This window comes from Scomber scombrus, chromosome 6 (assembly GCF_963691925.1).
Source record: "Scomber scombrus chromosome 6, fScoSco1.1, whole genome shotgun sequence".
Classification (NCBI taxonomy): domain Eukaryota; kingdom Metazoa; phylum Chordata; class Actinopteri; order Scombriformes; family Scombridae; genus Scomber; species Scomber scombrus.
In genome coordinates, this window is record NC_084975.1 from 23,338,372 (window position 1) to 23,360,969 (window position 22,598).

Below are 22,598 nucleotides of genomic sequence, written 5' to 3' on the forward strand. Positions count from 1 at the left end.
CATCTCAGTGAAATTTGTGAAAGAATCTGATCATCAATGAAGTAAAAGTTAACAAAAGTTCAACAAACAAACACAAACACAGAAAAAATTGGTGGAAGTTCGTTTTTTTATTAATGCAATCTGCTTACATAACAGATGAAGACTGCACAGTATTTTGCACTTTGACAGTGAACTTTGATCCCAAAAAGAAACTGTATTCCTGTGTAGATAAAACTTGCCTCTAGCTATTAAATGTGGTTTTTGCTGAAGTGCAAACTGGTCCCGCCTGGACCCCACAAAAATAGCAGATGTGAAAGTTTAAAACATGTAAACTAATTTGATCAACCTGCTTTAAAATGTTTTAGGTTTACAGCAGGTTTGCGTTCATCACCTCATGCTTTTTGACTGTTCACATTTATAGAGAAATAACACCATAAGGAAATAGTATTTAAGTACATAAAGCTGCCATTACAGCAGAATAAGGAAGAGCTGCTGACAGTGTGGTTTCATGGCCCCCTGGCGGCCAAAGACAACACAAAAAAACCTCCCTCTGTTAACATTCAGTAACACTGGCTGGTGTTTCCGAGCCAGACTTGTCTCGACAGATGTGACATAACACATCAGGCCAGAGGAATGTTGGAAAAAGGACAAAACCTCCGTGCATGAAAGTCATTTTCACAGAATGAAGGCTTGAACTCTGTACAGACTATAAAAGTGTGCACCGAGAAAGCACAACAAATATAACGTGACTATTTTTAATCCTCCTGAGATATTACACTTAACAAGTTCATGTGTGGAAAATAACCCCACACCAAGCAACATATCACAAACATCACTTGATTTCTAACTTGTACATGTACAGACTGCATAAATTCAGCCTTTTATGAGTTGTAATAACCTTAATAACACAAGATTCAACTCTGTATTAAGGAAATGTTGATGTGCACAAGACGTATGTCCAATAATAAAAGGTCTATAAACATGACCGTCTCAATTCTGGACAGATATAAAACTCTGCATGTGGTTAAAGAACCAACAAAGAGTTTAACCTTCGTTGTCAAAAAGATCTGGCAGTAGAGCCTCAATAAACCACTCAAGGCCTCAAAAAGCAGCACAAAACAATGAGCTCTTCTCGTAGTTCTTGGACATCTTTCACAGTATGCTCTGCAATCATAGTCAATACCAGGTAATGGTCAAATTCATCAACAGGCATACTCCATAAATCAAGAAGTGGAAACTGAAAAGCAACTTCTTTTTTAACAATTTTCCCTCAAAAAGATCCAATCTAATTGGTTCAAATAGGAAGTTGCATCTTGGATCTTTTTTTATGAGTTAAGATTCACTCAGAATGCATTTATACTCCACATATACGTCATTTATCCTTTAGAAAACGCTACACATTTTGTCAGCCGACTAACTGTGGAGATTTTGAACCGGCAAGTAAAATTAAATCACTTTGTTTGAAACTTAAAGGGCAATTCGGTGGTTTTGCATGTGTTAGCACATTTATTATTAATCGCTTTCATGTTACAACAAAACTACTTTAACTACTTTGAAGACCATTCAGCTTCCAGACAGTCGAATATATCTGTTGACATTTCCAAGCATTCACTGGTTTCTATTCATTATCGTACGATATTTAAAAAAATAAATCTTTTGCAAAGCAGCTTGAGCTGCGTAATCAATCAAGTGTGCGTTAATGCTCGTCAGTGTAATGAGGTGCAGACATTTGAAGTCAATCTGTGCTTAATCTATATTATCAAGCAACAATAATGCAACATTAGCAAAAAGAGATACTTAATGTTAACTGTGCATGATTATACAATACGGCCAAGTTTTAGCGTCTGCTAATTAATTTTTATACAGCTCAGCAATAAATGGACACGAATCGCGACGGATTTGTAGCAAAGTACATAAAAGTTTTAACTGTATGGCCTGCAATAAAAATTATCAGCACAAACGTTAAATATAAATGATCTCTAGTTTAAGTACTGACACTTGCAGGCAAACTGGTATGGTCCTTTAACTGACACAACTAAACCAAAATTAAGTTGTTTTTTTTCCTCATATCATCACTTAACAAGGCAAGATGAGAGGTTCCACATGCTGTGTCATCTTATCAGAGCCCTTATCATCACGGCCTAATTAACCAAGAACAAACAAAACTGGCGATATCTGGATTCTCTCCAGTAGCTGCCCCAGTCAACACTGGTCTAGTCTTAAAACCCAGCATTATTAATATAAACGACACATATTCTGCATCTGCTGAAGACTGAATTACTCCTGACGGTATTACAATTTCAAAATATGAAAGCTATCCTAACAAAACATCAGACAACAGTAACTGAGTGCTGCAATGAATGGCATGCGACAAGCAAGGCCATTAGCAATAATAACTATGCAAGTTGGATTTTTGTTGTCTCATCCAGCTTAATGTAATAACAATATATCTGCATGTATTATATGGTGGGTCTGTTTATTCACCAGATGGCTTTGGATTGAGGTTAGATTACAGTGACATTCAAAAAATAGAGATTGTCCTATTGAATTTGGACCTAATATTTCAGATGTATTTTTGAATAACATATCTTCTAAATATCCCGTAATATCATGTGAACACATTGGTATCTACATAATTACTCCCCTCAAGCCTCTAATGGTCTTGGTATTAGTTTTTTCACTAAAAATCTAGATTTTAAATCTTTTCCTATCCTAACCCATCCATATGCACTTAGTCCTTGTAAAACAAAATGTACCAAACAATGGTCCTTCAGTATGAGGGAAAAGTCACATTCTCATGTTGATGAATTAGAAACTTAATGGATAAACTGTAAAACAGTTGAAACTCTCAAATATAAGGCGCCGAAACCCAAATGGTCAAGGATGGTGAAAGATCAAATCTGTCACATTGACCATTAGTCCCATCATGGAGAATGCAAGGGGATGACAAATTTGCACCCAAAAGGAGAAAGGTACTTGATTCCCAATTCCTGGAAAACCTGGCGAGGGATACCTATGTCACACAGGTAAACCCTGCCTGCCCCCTCTGCCAGGGGAAGAGGGAGGCAAAGAGAGAGGGACCACTTGGCCTCCACTGCCTGCCCCTGTCCGACAACAGGAGGGTCTATGCTGAGCACTGGTGCTCGGTTCTTGTTCGCCCAGTCTGCAGCTGCGCGGTACCAAGGCTGATCCATCAGGAATGTGTTCTCATGGCAGTCAAGGCAGTTAATGATTAGGTCTACTGGAGTGTTTGGAAGGTCTGTGGAGTCAGAAAGAAAAAAATACACCATCTCAAACTACTTTCTGATCACCTTGAATGCAAACATTTCCAAATTCAGAAACTGTTAAAGCGATGGTTCGGCGTAATTTCGACCTAGTGTCATATACACCATGACGTCTATCTAACCACCCGCTCCGCTTCTAGATGTGCTGTGCGGGGATTTCAACCATGTTTACAGCTTTAGCAGTAGCAGCAGAGTAAAAGCCATCAGGTAAGTGTTATTTTAATAAACTCCTGGTATACTTAGAAACTTTCCAATGCATCGATTTATGAGTAAAGACCCCATTTGTACTACTGTAGAAGTTTGATAACAATCCAGGCATTATTAGTGGGGTAATTTACAAGCCCCTGCACTAAGCCATTCGGCTGATGGCTCCAACTCCACCAGTTTGCGACAAAATGAAAAAAAAAGCGGAGCGGGTGGTTAGATAGACGTCACCGTATATGATGCTAAATCGAAATTACGCTGAACCATCGCTTTAAGTCCTGATCACAGCCTAAATTTAAAAAAATAAAGACACAAAACATGCCCACCTTTGATACTTGACACCTGTTTGCCCCCAGTCTTGTTAAAGAGTGTGAGCTCACTGGTGACTGAGTCGAGCATCTTGACAAAATTGGGCAGAAACAGGATGACCTCCACTTCATGATTGGCCAGGTGGCGACCACAGCTGATGCCCTGAGCCCCCTGAACATGCGGGCCACACAATAGTGCCACTGTGGGACGCTGGTGTAAATTTTTTGGAGTGAATCTAGAAGCAACATGACAAAGAAAATGAGATGATACACCTTGTTTTTCTTTTCTGAATTGAATTTTCTCCAAGAATAAATTCATATTTGGCAAACAATGAGGCTCACTAGTATTGAGATCCAAAGTGTTCATTGTTAAATAAATGAATTAATAGATGAAATATGTAACAACAATAGAACTATAAAATATATTTTACAAACTGAGCTCAGCATTATGAAAAGTTCCTTAATCTCTGTTTGGGCTCCGCAAACCAGCAGACAGACTTGTTATGTAATAGATTTTAGAGAAGGACGTCTCTGATATTGAAGCCTTTTGTATTTACCTCTGCTCAAACATTGACCTTGTTTGCCACCATAAACACTCCCTGTGAGCAAACTGAATCAAAATTACATAACATTTTGAATTTTGTGTCTTTTAATGATATACCTAGGTAATATCAGTTAACCGTCAAGAGGTAAGTAACTAATTTGTATGAAAAATGTGAACCGTAATGGCCAGTTAAAGTTATCCGTGGTAAAACTTTAACTTTATTATTTCAGCAAATTAGAAAATATATGCTGGACAAGAGGGCTGAAGCTAACGATTATTTTTATTATCGATTGATCTAGCAAATATTTTTTGTGATGAATCAATCAATCTTTTGGTTTATAAAATATTTAATATGTCCTTTACAATTTCCTAAAGCTCAGGGTGCGGTCGTTGTTTTTGTGGCCTAAAATCCAAATATATATCATCACAATAAGGAAGCTGAAAACAATGAGTGTTTGGCATTTTAGTCAGATTAATCTTGTTTCAGGTGTTTTAGTTATTTAATGTTAGACATTTGAACAGCCTATACCCCTATGTGCTTACCTGTTGGGTCCACCCAGCAATGTTAGTGCCATCTGACTGGCACACACTCCTGTCATCTCAAGTCTCCGCTCCAATGAAAGGCCGTAACGCTCCGCAGCTGACAACAGCCGCTTGTGTAGTTCATAGGATATACTGGGCACAACAAGTCCAGAGTCTGTATGGAAAAGAGCAAATATGTTTATTATAGTTTACATCTATTCACTTGTCCTCATTACTACTTCTTTATTTGTTAAACAACACGTACCAGTGCAGTACTCTTTGGCCCCTGGCTGCGGCACAGTGATCTGTCTGTACACTATCGGTTTGGCCTCCAGGATGTTTTCATCATGACGGTACCGTGAAGGCGGCTGCTCTTGTGGAGTCCCACGTGATCTGGCACCGTTGCGGCGTTCTGATGTGTCAATCTCTGAGAAAACTGCTGCTTTGTCGAAAAGAGCCAAGTTTCCTTCAAAATCAAAGTCTGTATCAAGGCCGTCATCGATAGCATCCCCAAAACATTCATCGTCTCTCTGCTGCCTCTGGCTGCCACCGTTCTTCACCCCATTCTTTTTTGGTGTGGCTTGGTTTGCCCCTCGACTACTAGATGACCCTGATGGGAAAGTTACAAAAAAATTTAATTTCTACTCCACAACAGTCAGAGAAAACAATATATCTTTGCAGATTTTTAATAAATTCAACTTACATGAGTTATGTCTTCGACGAAATCCTTTAGGCTGACCGGGAATATCCAGGTGCCGGTCTCCGTAACTTTTGGAGCAGTGCTGAGGGGAGTTTACTTTGTCCAAGGACCTGGGGTCGCCCTTTGGGACTGCAACTGGATTGCTGTTTACCTTTGTCGATGCTGAAAAGTTGTTCCTCGCGTTGCCATTACTGATATCTAAAATCTTTAGTTCCTTTATGTCAATGGCACTGCAGCAAAGTAGAGTTAAATTCATCTTTAGTAACAATAAAATATGACACAAAAATAACAGCCAGGCGGTTAAACATTTGTCAGAGTTTTACCTGAATGTGACCTCGGGAACAGGGCACTTGACTCCATTATGGAAAGGCTGTCTGAGAGATATGGTTTGGCTGCACTGGTCCACAGATGACACCTCTCCCTGATAGACGCCCAGTGTTGGTCCACAGTTAATTGACACCAAACTACCCAACCAATCCGCAGCCATGTCTGCACAACTTCAAAGACAAACATTTGTAAAGTGTTAGATAATACACTGGTGATATGTTACGTTACAGTTACAGTTTCAACCATCCACTGACTTTAAACTAAACGAACTGCTTACTTTTCAACAGCACGACATTAGAAATATTAACCACTTGATGTTAGCACGCTTATGCTAACTGACTAGCGTTAGCCCCGGCCTGTTATCTAGATAAGTTTAAATCTTACGTTAATTTAAGAAGTACCGACTGCATTTAAATACACAGCTATTGTTTAAGTGTTGTACCTTTCCGGGATGAATACGAGAACAATGTTTTCAAGAACCTTTAAAGTGCTATCTTCTTAGCTTTCTTAGCTTCGTGAATGGTCTAAAGCCGCGGCTGCTGTTAGCTTCTGGGTGACAATATCCGGCTTCCGGTGTAACGCATATTTCAAAATAAGAGTTTAGATGTATTGTGACACGTGACAAACCGATTCCCACATTCATGAGCTTCTCTTTTTTTGTTTTGTATGTTTCTGTTTCTTAACCTGAGTCACAAGATATTAACACTATTATCAGTGTTAGAAGAAATATTCAGATCATTTACTAAAGTAAAAGTAGAAATACTGTAGTCTAAAAGTATGCCAAAACAAGTAAAAAAGTGTTACTTAAGTAAAAGTACAGAAAAATATACTTTAAGTATAAAAAATAAAAGTACTCATTATGCAGACTGGCTTCTTTTGTTACATTATTATGGTATATTGTTTGCATTTGCAACAAATACATTATACATAACGTAATATTAGTATGAGCTCATTTTAAATAATTTGGAGAGCTTAATAATAGTATTCATGTCTCCAAATGATATCCTATGGTTGCTCTTAACCTGAACAAAAATGGGATTTTAATTTTATCAAACAATTGACTGAATGAAGGGCCCAAAGAATGATTTCCGCCATATTCTACAGAGATAGATGCACCAACTAAGGTGTATCAGGGAACCCAATCTCCTTCAAAATATGTTTATGATTTCTTGGGGCTAACTTATTTACATCAATGCTTACATCTTCAATGGCAATCCAAGTGTTGTTACATCCTTTCCTAATAATGTTAATAATTGTGCATTGTGTTCTTTGGTAATTAACCCTGTCTGATTCTTCCCCTTCTTTAACTGACTCCAATTTTGAGTGATCCGTGATTTATTCATTAGATCTCTTTTTTTCTTTGTGTCTACACTGTGTATGAATGAAGAGCAGCCTCCAGGAGTCATTTTCTCCTGTGCCACATGTGAGTACATAAACATTAACAATTTAACTGTGTGTGTGTATATATATTTATGTATATATATTCTTTCTGCTCTTCTCTGCTCTTCTTCTACTTCACTTTTTAGAAAAAAGAGGAATAGGAGGAGGAGGAAGAGTATGCAGCCCAATAGACTCCCCTAAGACCAATCCGCCAATGCACTGAGACCGGGCCATGAAGGCTTTATGGTGAGTATAATGGCAATTCCTGGGGATGTGTGGTGTATGGGACACAGGATATAGATTTTCTTTTAATTAAATTGCATTTATTCATTTATGTTTTTGCATTTCCTGGGGTCATGCAGTGTATGAGACACAGGAGAATGCCTTAAAAAGCCAGATGCTGAGGATGTCTTGGGGGACCAGGGAGGCAGTGCTTGATCACAGCTGGCCCCAGTCCTTCCTCTCCTTGGGGTAGCTGGGAAGGCACCGCTCTGACGTGGCTGGTCCTGGTTATTCCTGAGGGAGACATCAGGGTTTCCTGGGGGACAGGGAGGCAGTGTATATTTGTCCCTGATCCCTTAAGCGTTCTGTCGTGGCTGGTCCTGGTGGCTTCCGGGTTGGGTTACCTGGGTTAAGCCTGGCATAGGATCCCTCAATATAGCAAGAAGGAGCAGTGAGACCAGGAACTTCAGACCTGACAGGTCAGGTCAGGTGGTAAGTAAGCCCCCCCCCCGGTTCTGACTCTAGGAACAGTACGTGGGGCGTGGTGGTCCAGGGCGGCAGGACCTTGATCCCATGGTGCACTACACATGACCAAACTGACAATCCAATCTGAAATATGTACTTATCAACTTAATTATCTTATTTCTCATCTTAATACGTAGCCAATAATTACCTTAATATTTACAACAAATCCTTAATACTTACTTTCAGATCTACCTTAATCCTTTTTTACTTACTTCAACACTAGTCCTATAACTTACCTATTACCTTTATACTTACTATTTACTGTTTCAGAAATGACTTCCCATGTTTTACTTACCTTGATGCTTTGAACACTTTAATCTACCCTCAGATCCACCCTAATACTTACCTCAGAACAGATTCTAATACTCCTCCCTATTGAACACTTGACATATTCTAAATAATTCTTATTTGTTTGTGTCTTTTAATAACTAATTTCAATTTTCTTTTGTGTAACTTTTATTTACAAGACGTTTACTTAGACGTGTCTAAGTTCTTATCCTGGGATCCCTAGATTTATCGCTAATGTTAAGACCTGTTTAGTTACTCTAATTGTATTATGGGACCCATCATCAGTAGTGGGCCTAGAGGTCAGAGGTTGTTTTTTGGCCGTTATAATCAGACACCTTTATCTGAAGAAGGCCCTCACAGTGTGTCCTATCTTGGGCAGATTATAATGTGTGTCAACCTGTGCATTGCCTTTGACTCCCTAGTTCACATAACCAGTCTGACAATCAAATCTGAAATCTGAAATCATCTAAATACTTACCAAGTGCCAATGCTACAATTGCCCCAAGGCCAAAAGTGCCAATGTATCCTATCACACAATAATGTAGCTCAAAGTGTATAACACATTAACAGAATAACAGGATATTGAAATGTATTATTTGATGCAAAATCGTTATCTGAGGAGTAACTCATAACTATAAGTGGCAAATAAATGTAGTGGAGTAAAGAATAAAAATGTTTTTCTCTGAAATGTAGTGGAGGTGAAATACAAAGTAGCATTACATGGAAATAAGTACAGAGGTTGAGTGTATACACTTAGTTACATTATACCACTGACTACAATCCCCACTTTCTAAAGCACAAAATGTGCAATACATTTAATTCATTACTGTATATTTGAACAAGCTGTATATACTGTACATTACCACCTACTGTATGTACAGTATACCATTCAACAGTGTTGGGGAAGCTACTTTGCAAGCGTAGCTTGTAAAACTACATGTAGTTCAGCCTGGCAGTAGTTTGAACAAACTACATATATACCCCTGGAGAAATGTAGTTTGTAAAACTAAAGCTAAATAAAAAGTAGCTTCAGCAACTACTTATACTCATTATACTCATTTAACTCAGCGTTAAATAAATCAACGTGTGATGTATATGAAACAAAATATAATAGCCTACAAAAAATTCACATGCCAGCAGAAATATGCCTCTCAACTCAAAGAAAAAAAGCTGATATTTTTGGTCAACATACTGTAGGTTCACCATAGACATGTTGGGTAATCTATAGACATGTTGGGTAATATAAAGAGAAAATGAAAATCCTACCCCAATACCCACTTGTAAATCAGAAATGTAAATCAGTCAACAAAATGTAATAAAAAATACAAAGAGGTAGACATATTCTAGATCGGTGTGTGTCTTTAACAACAATGTTGGCATGTCATGACATGATTCATGCCTTTTTTCAAAGAGAGTTCTGGAACACAATAATGGTAAAATAAAATGTATATAATGTATATATATATATTATATATTTTTTAATAAAAAATATTTCATGATGTTGGCCAAAATTGTAGTTTGTAAATTGAGTAGTTAAACTACAAAAATGACCCAAAAAGTAGTTGAAATACTTGACGCAGCACAAAATATGAATGTAGTTTAACTACCAGCAAGTTACAGCAAATTGTAGTAAAGCTATGTAGTTCAACTACATGTAGTTTAACTCTCCCCAACACTGCCATTCAATATGTATCTAATTACTTGTTACACTCTTTACTCTTTGCATTGATTGTATCCTGTTTACAGTTCACAGAAACAGTTTCACATGCTTACATTCCTTGTGTATCATTCTTAAGATTGTTGTGTGTGATTACATTGAGAGCCACTAAACCAGAGTCAAATACCTTGTGTGCATAAACATACTTGGCTTATAAAGTTTATTCCAGTGTAATGCTTACTTTATGGCAATTATGAGCATCAATTGGGAAGTGGAATATATTTGAAAGAGAGCACTTCTTCTGAATAATGATCTGGCAGGCTTATGCAAAGAAACAACTTTGGATTTAGTCAGAAGCATGCAGTATTTCACACGTAGCTGCACAGTATTAGCATTCTTCTATAACCATGATATTATCTCACAACTGATCATATGACTAACTACGTCTGATACTAAGATAAATTCCTAAACACACCTTTATAAGAACATAATATCTCCCTGTCCCAAAAGGCAATCATAATAAATTGAGTGGGACTGTCTGTATTCTGATTATTGTTCGGGAGATATTCTTAAAAACTCATGTCAACAAACAGGCAGTCAGCAGACTGAGTGAGATCATGTGGAGACTATGAACTGTGACACACCTACCTACGTCTTGTGTATAATGGTTACCCATGGATACTAAGCTCAAGGGCTGTACACCGAAAAGCATGCAATCAAAGCTTTGAGGCATACGAGAAAGAACAAGTGAACGTTTTCTGTGGACAGGAGACCATTTCTGCAGCAAGGTACTGTAATAGAAAGTGTCATTCAGTGCAGACTCAACAATGTCATTCTTAGCATGTGTTGTGTTTCTTTTCTTAGCTCTTGCCATGATACATTTCACCCACACATACTTGTATTCATGTAGGGGAAATTGTGTGAATTATATAAACACACATGGAATAAAATCAGCACATTTGTAGATTGTAAACACTGAAATAACCATGTAGTGCTTCAACTTGTTGTTGACCATCAAGCAAGCAGTGGAAAAATCAAGACACATGATCTAAGAATAGTCCCATGCCTCAAGCTGTCACCTTTGTGTGAAAATCTATCCCTGTCACTTGGGCAGACGTGGATAGACGAGGAGTGCAGCCTCTCCCTTACAAAGGGATGTGATGGCTCAGATTCAGGAAGACACTCTAAGATGTTAAGACCCATGTACAGAAGTTCAAGTCCATTCTCTCTCACGGATCTCGATATGTGGGATACCAAATCTCGCTTCAAGGCCCAGGTAGGACTCAGTTATATTTTTTTGGTGGTAGAACAGTCAGAACAAAGTGTAGTTACTTTAAAAATGTGGTTTTCATTCTTAGTCCTCAGGATGGTGTGGGATGGAAACTGTCTCTGGGTCAGGGTTTCTGTCCAAAGTCAACTCAAGGTGAGGGCAGAATGATACCGTTTTTAAACATCACAGAGACACGTTGATATAGTTGGTTTTAATAAATGTTGTCTGGTTGTGTTTTAGCACATCTGGCAGCACTAGTGGCTTCAGACAGAATGACCCAGGTATGAGGAGATGGCAGTCTCTGTCCTATCTGGCACCTGAGGGTGCTCCACGATCTTTTGGGGGGACTGGATTGCGGGCTGCCCGAGTTGAAAGTAGCTTTAGGCAACCAGAGCTGGTGGAATGGATGCGGGATGCTTTTGAGCGTCTGGACACCCAGCTTGACCTGCTGAAGTCAAGAGACGCACAGTTGAACTATAACATAAGTACTGCACAGATGCTTGACATGACACACAAGGTGAGGGAGAGTTAAAAGGTTTAAATGTCAATAGAAACAAAGTATATGATCTACATTTTTTTGCATTTGTTCCTCTCTTTTTGCCTCTGGATATTTGGGTTGTTTTCAAGGGATAAAGATTGAACAGTGTTGTGCTTTAGTGGCACACAGCCTTCTCTAAACCTGCACTGATGTGTTACAGAAGCAAACAGAGGTAAAGGGTGCTCTTAAGCAGGAGAGGGAGGCAGCTGAATTATCCCAATTTGAAAAGAGTTGGCAGCGTAGAGAGCTCCATGAAAAGTAAGTGCAGCAAAAGACATGTAAAAGAAAAACTGAACGACATAGAAATGACAGAATATCTTATGTGAAGTTCACTCTCAAGGGTCCAAAAGCTGGAAAAGGACCTGCTGCAGATGAAGTCCACTTTGAACAGAGGCAGCCACGTTCAGTCTGTTTCTCCTGAAAAAACTTCTGACACGCTGAGTAGAGCTTTACCAATGAATATAGAGGACTTAAACAGACAGGTGTGTAAGCTTTAGGCTTTATTAGGGTAAATTTGTGCTCTAAATAATGAGTTACTCTGTATATTGTTGCCACTTATTGCTTTTGCGCATGGCTTTAAATTAGGAGACACAGACAGTTGACACAGAGCTGTCCAAACTAAGAGCAGCTCTGAGAGAATCTGAAGCAAGAGCAAAGACACAAGAGGAAGAGCGAGACAATGCACTCCAGAAACTCCAGACTTCTACAGAGGTCAGTTTAAAAGCTGAAATTACAAACCTACAACTACAGCAGACTGTTGCGCAGAACTTAAAAAAAAAAATGTTGTGCCATATTTGCACATTGTGCCCCTCTAGGCACAGAGGACACTGTTGAATCAAATAGAGGAGATGATTCAGAGCATTAACCACACAGTGCAGAACCACTCTGAAGTGCAAGATCAGCTGAGTGAAGCCAACAACAAGATCAGCCAAGCATGTCTGGTCAGTTACCTGTTTCTATTCAACATTAATTCATGCTATGTGGTATATTTTGACTAAAGGAAACCCCATATTTTCACTAAGAAATTTGCTTTCTAATTCTGCTCAGGAAAAAGCCATCTTGTCCACTCAAGTGCTGAAGCTGGAGGAAAATATAAAAGAACTGAAGGCCAATTTATCAGCAGCTCTGTCTGACAAAGATCATTTGACCCAGGTATATCTTAATTCATTCAATCTACAATGACTGAGATTCCTAACATCAAAATCTAATACTTTAGAATTGTGGTAAGGTTATTTTGCATGTATTTCCTATAGGAGAAAGCAGATCTCCAGCAGATGGCCCATCAGCAAGAGCTGCAGCTGGAAAAGATCCAACAGGGCTCAGAGAGTCGTGAGCTCCACGATCATCAGGCCGATTCTCACGACAGCAAACGGGAAACTGTCCTGAAGAAGGAAAAAACAAAAGCTCTCAGAGAGGTTAAATCTTTAAGTGGGGGTTGTTTAAGTGGAGTTTTGTCACTCTTAATTCTTTATTAATTTATTCTTGTTGTGTCTTTACACCAGGTAATTGAAGAGCTTACACGTGAGCTTGAAATGGTCAAACGGAGACTGGAGGCATCACAGTCCCAGCTACAGGAGCTAACATCGGAAAAAGTCACAAACACAAAACAGATCATAGATCTGGAGGCAGAATGCTCCCAGCTGGTCAGAGAAAAAGAGGAGCTTCTTATCAAAATTAATGATGAGAACAAGGAACTAACAGAGATGAAGGAAAGGTGCCATCAGTTTGGGTGAGACAGCGAACAAGCACTATTTTATATATTTTTAGATGATCCTTCTGCAGACAAACAGAATCATCCTCTTTATGCTGAAATCGTGCATTAATTTTTCAGGGAATCATTGGAAGCTTTAGAATTAGAAAAACAGAAACTGCAGGATAGTTGTCTGACTTTGGAGGCTGGGATCCACGAGAAGGAGGAGAAGCTTCGCCAGCAGGAGGACAAATATCAGAGACAAGATGCAGTGAGAGTCCAAAAAATTGAGGAGCTGAGAGCTGTGACCTCAAACTGGAGTGAGAAATGGCAAAAAGTGGGTTTGACCTTGCAGTCCACACAGGAGAAGTTAGAAGAGCACCAGAAGAACAACTCCAGAAATAATGTAAGGCTGTCTTTACAGCTATGAATTCATCTGCATCTTAATGTATTAATTTCAGCTCAAAGTGGAAAACAAATGACAACTGAGGTAGAAAAAAATTACAGAGATACAGTATATTGCAAATCACCAAATACAAACAAAGCAAATTGATTGCTGCCTAAATCACCCACATTTTTTTCTGATAAAACACATTTTCCTGCTCAGAGAAAAAGCTTCTTAAGCACAGTTTGCCATTATTGGACACACCTTCCCATTCACTTGAATGAGAAAGTGTGTAAAAGATTTTGAATGGTACTCTAGTAGATAAATATGGGTTGTTTAATTATATGCTTTTTAAAAACAGATTGAATCTGACTTGCTGCTAAGGATTGAGCTTGATGCATGCAAACAGGAGCTGGAGTTGGAAAGGAGCAGGAGTCAGGCGCTGCTTCAGAGATGTAAGCATAAAGGTAAAGGTGAATGCACTTCTTCAGTAATCGGATGCTGTTAACTATTTAACAAGATTACCAACCATGTACAGCAGGCATCCGTCACGAGACAATTTGTCTAACTTAAACACAGGGGGGCATAACTGCTGTGACTTTGTATTTTCAGGGTGTGAAGCTGTGCAATCTCAGGACAAGGACACAGTGACAGAGTGGGTGGATTTTGATGAGATTTTCAACATGCACTGTTAGCAAATGCTCAAAATTAAATTCTGTGATCTATCTCTTCATCTGGCTCTCTATTGTTTTAGCCTTAACATGCCATCACAGACTGAATCCTCTTTATTATGGGACCCAGCATCAATCTCCCACAGTAGTCAAAACAAAAGCTCTCAGGTAACAAATTGTTCTATGTTGCTCCTCCCCTGAGCTTAAATTTACCACATTTTGTTGAAAACAGCTTAGAGTAAAGGAAACTAAAGCATTTAACAATGGATTTATACATGTTTACTTGTACTTTTATGTGGTCACATAAAGAGTAAATCCAAGTAAATATAGGCTAGAAATATATTACATGATAAACAGATTTGTCTACAAAGCAGTGAAGCTTAAAGGCTGAAGCTGAAACTGGCAGATAGAGAGAGGGAACTGATGGAAATGTGATAATTTTGTCATATAACTGTCTGATTGTTTTAAGATTAGGAGGATGTGTCAGGTTTCATTTGTAGGGAAGACGCTCTGAAGAGTATAGAAAAGCTGAGAGAGACTGAAAAAACTGAGGGCCAAATCAATACTTCTGTTCTGGAGCTTGAGGTGCAGTTACATCATCTTCAGCAGGGGTGTTAATCAGTCTCGTCTCTTTCTATCCTCTTTTTTTTGTCACGATAGCTGATGAAAAAGGCCTCTAAAGACAATCAAGATGAAGACACACTGAAGGCCCAGCTAGAAGGTACAAACCTGTTTTTAAATTAGCTACTAGATAATGTGTTGATTTTACTCACTGGCTCAGCTCTGAAACCCCTTCCTCCATATGGTCTTAGAGAGCAAGAGGAAGACAAGCCAGCTGGAGCAGGAGAAAATGCTGGCAGTCCAGAAACTTCAAACACTAAGGCAGCTTTACCCGGTAAAGTTCATAAAAAGGACACTTCTAAAGATGGCCTCCTATGGTGGTGGATATAATAACAGACAGACTTCTTGTCCACAGGTTAAAGACGAACCCTCATCTGTTGACGGTAGGAATAATAAAACTGTCTGTCCAGTTAATGAAGAGGTTGACCAACAGAGGAAGATGGTCACTGAGCAGGTAAAAGCATTATTTCAGCTAGTTTCAAATCATTTTTAAATCACAACACACAAGTGCCATAAAGGAAATTCTTTATCTTACCACAAATATCATTCAATTGTTAGCTTAAGAGTCTCTTTAAGGAGCGAGAGGCAAAGGACACTGGAAAGGCTGCTCTGACTGGAGCCGGGTCATACCAAGACTGGACTCCAACATCTAATAATATCAAGGTTAGAAAAGTGAAATGATTATGAGAATTGTTACGACCAAATAGTGACAGCTATAAAATTGGATGATACTAATAGCTGCATATTTTTCATTCAGAGTGCAGTGGAGAGGAGGAGCTGGCATCAGGGCTCAGGTTTGATGCCAGTGTTTGAAGAGGATGAAGAGAGCGATGACTGGCCAGGAAGTGAGGAGGGAGGGCCAGAGGAAGAGGCGCAAGCTGAGACAAACATCCACAGCCAGATGCTCCAGGTTGTAAACAGCCAGCCCTAAGAGACAGTCTATACATGCATGTGTCTAATCTGTTGATATATCCTGTTGAACCTCCAAACATCAAACCTCTACCAGCACATTCATTACAGCTGCAGCTAAAATGACTACAACATCAACATAAAGCGTCCAGCCACCGCACCACTCAAAAGATCATCTATGTTTGTCTGACTGCAAAATGTGCAAATTAATATCATTAATGTGTATGATCATGGCACAGAGATTATATCAAGGCATTAAAAGAGCTTGTGCCACATTCATTCATTACATACACACATGCACATATGGGCAGACAGCACTAATCCCTGTTTCTGCTTTAATCAAAGAACATGCAGTAAATGGGGTGCAAGGTCGGACTTGCTGCATGGACACTTTTCACATTCTCTGTAGTTCAGCTATAATCTCACATATGACTCTTTCTACTCTGAAAATAATCGGATTTGAAGCTGAGGAGTGAACCGCTCGGCTGGAACACATCTGACTCAACCGCAAGAGGATAGGAAAGAGTTACAGTATGCTGTTGTCTTAAAGTGAAGACCTGTGGTTGCCATGATGTGATAACACTTAGTGACATGTATGAAAAAGTCTGTTTCAAAGTCATTACAAATTCTGAGATGCATGAAGCACCAATACATTTGAAATTACTCTAAAACAATCAAATAAATTTCAAAGACAGACAAGGTCAAGGTCTGTTAAACAGAAAGTTACACTTTAAAATCAAACCCTTTTGTACTCTTTTACACTTCTTCTATGGCTGCTAATAAAATGTATAAAAGTGAAAATGGACACAAATATACGCAAGGAAACTGAACTGAGAGATCTGAAACCATTTTTCCCCTCTGCCAGATGTCAGCTATGAGTGCAAAAATCAGCAATCTGAAGGCAAAAAATGAAAATCTGCTGCAAGGTGAAGCTGTGTATGAGTCAGTGTAACCAGTAGTATAGCTGTGTGCTGTAATGTTTGTTGTGTTTACAGTTTGTAGCCTTTGGGTAGACGTATGGGATTCATGTCTTTATCTTTGTCTGGGATTTCTCCACAAATGCCACATTTTCGTGACTAACTGGACTTTTTTAAAACTATTTTTGTTAAGACGGATAATCTCTTTTAGTGGATTAGTCCCTGATTTGAATTTATTTGCCTTCCCTATCTACTTTTGCTTTCCATCCTCGGTGTGTGCAGACTACTAAAAACATTTTGTCAAATGTTTTGGCATACTTTCTCATTCAAAGGAATGAAAAGGTGTGTCCAAACGTTTGATGTTTTAAAATATTTATCTTGTTCTAATTATTTCCCCCTTTTTCTTCTTATCATTCAGCTATGAGGGTTATGCAGCCAATCCAGGACTTTGCAGCTACTGCCGAAAAAGAATCAGACAAGTCCTCTGATGTTGGTGTGCCAAGCCACTTTTCATATGAGACTGACCTGCAGCGGAGGTCACCTTCCCTTTATCCTGATGGAGTATTCCTGGCTGAGCCTGTAGATATCTGTAGCACTGATGAAGAAGGAGAGGATGAAGACTGAGCCTGAAGGCTGAGGCTTCTGCTATAAAGAAGTCTGCACACTGACAGGTCATGACAGGATGCTGCACCAGCCAGCTTTGTGCCTTTTAGCTTAAATGGACAAGTATCGAGTAGGGCTTTTTTACTAAATTTTTCCCAATTTCGGAACAATAAAGTACATTTATATTAAAGTTTTTATCTTATAAACTATATTGAACAATTTAATTTAATTTTGTTGTGTTTATTTTTATCTATCTATCTATCTATCTATCTATCTATCTATCTATCTATCTATCTATCTATCTATCTATCTATCTATCTATCTATCTATCTATCTATCTATCTATCTATCTATCTATCTTAATGTTTTTGTAAGTCAGTCTAACAGAAAATGATGAAAAGTAAATAACAGCAACAGTTTGAAAATATTTACTGATGTTTGTGTGTTAATAAAAGTCACGAAGCCATTTCAGGCAAAAGTGTTTTATTGATATGATCTGATATGTTCCTCACATATTTTTTACATTCAGAACATCCCACAGCCAAAAATAAGTTTTAAACTTAGCATAAGGGTATATAAAGTACATTTGTGTGTATAACACAACTACTCAAACATCGAATGAATAATAAAGTATGTTGTAGTTACAGGGAGGGGCTAAATACTAGAATACCTCTCTGGTACTTCTGGATATTAACCATTTTGTTATAATGTTGATGTTTAAATACATTCTCATGGTTGCTGGCAGAGAAGGTTGAAAGTGTTTCAGTTATATTTTCACTTGCCTGGTTCTCCAGAATTAAGAAACATTTAAATTAATAATTTAGCCTACAAACTTTGTACTCACATTGTTCAGTCTCACTAATTAATCATTTGTACTTTCTACAAGAGAATTCACAGGTTGATACACAGAAATAAGGCCATTGTAGATATTTTGTTGCACAGATATCAGTTCATCAGAACTGCAGCCATTTTGACATACAAAGGTAGTCATTAGCTGTGTGCACTAGATGGAAAAGTTGACCTACTGTATGTCAGCACATTTTGGATACCCATTGAGTTCAGTTCAGTACGTCTCATCCACTGGTCACAGTATAGTTTTCCCAGTTTGTGACTGAGCTCTGGTATAGAGGTTCTGGTTGAACTGTGTGCCAGCGTGTCTGCTCCACCTGCAGGCTACACATGTCCCTCCAATGAGCTCGTCCTGCATCTGCAGCCTCTGCACCGATGAGGACTCGACCCAGAACTTTTCCCTCTGAAAACAGCTGATTCTGTCACACAAAAAAGGAGATGGGTGTTGTGTCATTTTAGTTCACGAGACAGGTACAATACAATTAAATTAGGCTACTCATATCAGTTTACTCAACAAATAATAATTTAATTAAATTGTAATCTGTAATTTTAAGCTCCCAAAGCAGTCTTACTTGCATGATTTTGAACTCCAACGTGAGGGGCAGTTGATGGATGTCTCCTGGAGGCAGGTCAAACAGGAAAGAGGTGTTCCACACAGTACATGCCCCACCTTTAGTTTCTCTGCTGCCGATCACAAGCCCCTCATGGTGCAGATTGATCACCACCTGGTAATCTGTACACAGTTACATAAAACCTCAAAGTCTGATAATCTTGCAAACATGAAAAATGAAATTCAATTGGACACCGGAGAGCAGTGGCTCTCTCATTGTTTTCATATAAACAAAATTAGAAACTACAGTTTATGGCAGGTTACAAATATAGTTCTTGTTTTTTTGTTGTCTGGATTAAGTCTTTCATTTTCTCTCCGTTAGTAGCTGCCAATCCCATAGTCTTTGACAAGCGTATGTTTTTTGAATTTTGAATCAGTGATTCTTTTACTTATTTATAAAAAAACACCCACAGCAGTTATATCAAACAAGAAAAGTATTGGATGTGGGTAAGTAAAATAGAGGAAGAAGATTTTGTCTCTCCCCATTGTAATTTAATTCTGTCTAATCTACTCTGTCTAAATATCCATTACTAAGTACTTTCAGAATCTGATACAAAACAATTAAAATGATGTCCCCAAGTCAGGTTTATGTAACATATTGTGCATGAAACAGATATCATAATACCTAATGGCTCCGTGCACAGGATGTGCTTGTCGGCAATAAAAATAATGCGTAGACAGGCGAATGCAAACAAAGATTAGATCTGTCGGAGCAGAGATCCAGAGGAGATTGAAACATTTTCCTGAGGATTTTGAATAGTGAAGGATTAAACCACAATGTCATTAAAAAAAGGGATGATCTCTCACTGCATTGCAGTCCTGTAAAACCTAATTTAATCCTCTAAACATTAAAAGCAAACATAGGGAATTATTTTACCTCTGCCCCTACAATGCAAAGGTTAGTTCTACACACTTACATAATGCCTCCATATCATTAAGGGATTCCTAAAACAAACACACTTTTTTATCAAATTGATGTCATTAGATGCTGGTTTTACCTGCTGCAGCTGGTGTTTGAATGAGGCTGTCGAGGTTATCTGCTCTGAGGACTGTGACTTTGATTTGATGGGCCAGAGTCTGATACTGAAGTAAAATGAAGATCTGTGGAGGACAGCTAAGCCCCTTACAGATCAGTGGATCCTGGGAGATCAGACTCTGCAGTCAAAGGGCAAAAGTTCAGAGAGCAGAGAGGGATACTTCAATCAGGAGGAAATATAACAAGAGGCTTTTGCTTTGTATTGTAAAATCACACAAATTATCAGGGGAAAAACATTGTAATGATAATGACAACAGAAATCAAGCCCTTGTGTCCATATGCAACACAGTAAAAAACGAAATTGAACAAAAAGCCTTAATTTGTCTCTATTTCTTTGTCTCCTGTTTATTTCAATAAATCATTCAATTGGAAACCTCGATGTAAAGTCTGCCCCAATTCAACTTGCTTAGCGTATATTTAAGTTGAATATGTTTACTTATGAGCATAATTTGTGACATCACAACTAGTTTGGAGCCAATTGTGGTCAAATATGCAACTTGCATAAGTGTGATGTGGAGACTTGAAAGGGAACAAACACTGATAATGGACTTTTCAGTGCAATAACAGATATCTTGTGTCCAGCAGTCAAATTTTTTAAATTAAAAACATTGTTTTTTCAATGAGGACTGTTTCATTAAAATCTTTGTGCAGAAAAAAAAGAAAATATTCCAGACACTGTATTTTCATATGTTTGGAGGGGCTCTTTAATCATTAAAAGTCACATATATTAATTCAATGGATCGCTACCTTTTTTAGCCTCCATTTGTCTGGGTTAAGCTCTCTCATGAAATGAAATGCACGGCCTGATTTCCAGTCTCTTTCTCCACACTCGGCCTCCAGCTCACCCAGTGTGGTGCCTCTCTGGCTGGGTAGTTCCCTTGTGTATACAGCTACTCTGAGAGTGCACTTCTGGAGCTCCTCCACAGAGTTCACCTTCAGAGTCAGCACCCGGCTGTAGGGCTCAGGGCTGAGGCTGCTTTGGATAGAGGCCTGTGTGGGAAAGGGGTACAGAGGCGGCATGCTACCCAGCACAGACACATCCTCCAGTCTGTGGGATATCCCAGTGAAGCTGAGGAAAGTGATGGTCAGGGTTTGCTGCTCTGGAGAGAAGGCCATAGTGAAATGGAGGCAGGGTTTTGGTGATATTCGCTGTTTGCAGGTGGAGCCGTAGCTTAGTGGAACCAGTGGGATTGGTTCTTCAGGCATAGAAGGAGAGACAGCACTGGGGCTGGTGAGTCTGCTGTGTTCATTATAAGATATACTATCCCCAGTCACAGTGCAGCGTCTCTGCAGAGCCTTACATGTTTTGGACAACAGTCCCAGTTTTGGAAATGAAGGCAGAGATCTATGGCTGGGATCTATGGGTTTATAAAGTGGTGATGATAGTGGCGGTGTGCTGAGACGGCGCAGGGAAAAATAAGACTTGTGCTCTTTTCTCTCAGAGGCAGAACGCGCTCGATTAGGGAATGGCTGGGAGCTAAATTCACCCTCAGACGGGGCAGGACTGGAGAATGTGGAGGGGTACTCCAGTGTATCTCCATCTAGTTCCTCATATTGCTGCCTGGACGTTGTCATCGCAGCTGAGGGAGGCGGGCTCTGGGCAAAGGTCACAGGTTCAGCAGGAGCTGGCAGTGATGTCACAGGTTCTTTGTCTTTTACTTGACAAATTTGACTTGTCCTACAGCACAGTATACATCCCAGGACCAAACACAGGCAAAAAACGATCAGTCCGACCAGAAGAAGAATTTGGAGGTGAACTACAGACATAGGAGAGAACGATAAGAGCAATTACATAGAATTACATGTAAAAAATACTTATCATTTATCCCCATGCAACCCCTTGATTACATAAAAGTACATGTACTGTTTTACCACAATTGCCTAAAATTATAGAACCTATAAAACCATACCTTCCACTTGTTTGGTGAAGAGGACCTGCACAAGAAGCCAGAAGAAGAGTATGACCATGATGCCCTCGATCATACCCTTACAGAAGAAGAGCAGCACCGATTGCCAGAGGGGCTGGCCTGGGTATTCTTCATCATGGTAAGGCATGGTGTCAAAAAAAGGTGCAAAGTGTCCGTATAAGCCTATATCAGCAAATCATCCACAGAGGCACAGAGGTCCTAATAAAAATGATAATTCACTTGACTGATGAAAATGCATTCTGCCATTAAATCCAGGAGATATCTCCACACGTATTTCTGCTTCAGAGGATCCATCAGAGCCATGGTTTTGGAGTGCTGGAGTCACAAAAGCACCAACATTTCTGCATCAACTCCCATCAAAACATACTGACTATTTTGCATCACGGTTGCAGGTCTGGCCAACAAAATGAGAAACAAATCCTGTACATTCATGGATGTCCCCAGATGTGAGAAAAAGGATTCCCTCTTTCATAAGTTATAGTTAAGTGTCTTTCCCTGTTCAAAGATGGAAAATTAATCTCCGCACACAGTATACCTATAGTCTTGTCCCAGGACAGTGATTTTCTCATCTGAAGAGTTATTTGACTGGTATTATTGCTCCCTGGCGGGCGGGGACTGTGGGCGGAGATAT

The 22,598-nt window shown here is 39.1% G+C and overlaps 2 protein-coding genes across 2 annotated transcripts; both read right to left on the reverse strand.

Moving 5' to 3' along the window:
* Positions 1-97: 97 nt before the first annotated feature.
* edc3 (enhancer of mRNA decapping 3 homolog (S. cerevisiae)) lies at positions 98-6,457 on the reverse strand. Its single transcript, XM_062420704.1, has 7 exons — positions 6,311-6,457; positions 5,865-6,038; positions 5,545-5,771; positions 5,107-5,451; positions 4,863-5,016; positions 3,794-4,011; positions 98-3,238 (listed from the first exon to the last, which is right to left on the reverse strand). Exons 2-7 carry the CDS (start codon positions 6,026-6,028, stop codon positions 2,904-2,906), a joined length of 1,443 nt encoding a protein of 480 aa, XP_062276688.1. The 5' UTR covers positions 6,029-6,038; positions 6,311-6,457; the 3' UTR covers positions 98-2,903.
* A 12,160-nt stretch (positions 6,458-18,617) lies between these two features.
* Positions 18,618-22,094, reverse strand: syt18b (synaptotagmin XVIIIb). The gene is made up of 5 exons (XM_062421537.1): positions 21,950-22,094; positions 20,787-21,820; positions 20,002-20,158; positions 18,966-19,126; positions 18,618-18,812 (listed from the first exon to the last, which is right to left on the reverse strand). Exons 1-5 carry the CDS (start codon positions 22,092-22,094, stop codon positions 18,618-18,620), a joined length of 1,692 nt encoding a protein of 563 aa, XP_062277521.1.
* Positions 22,095-22,598: the final 504 nt, after the last annotated feature.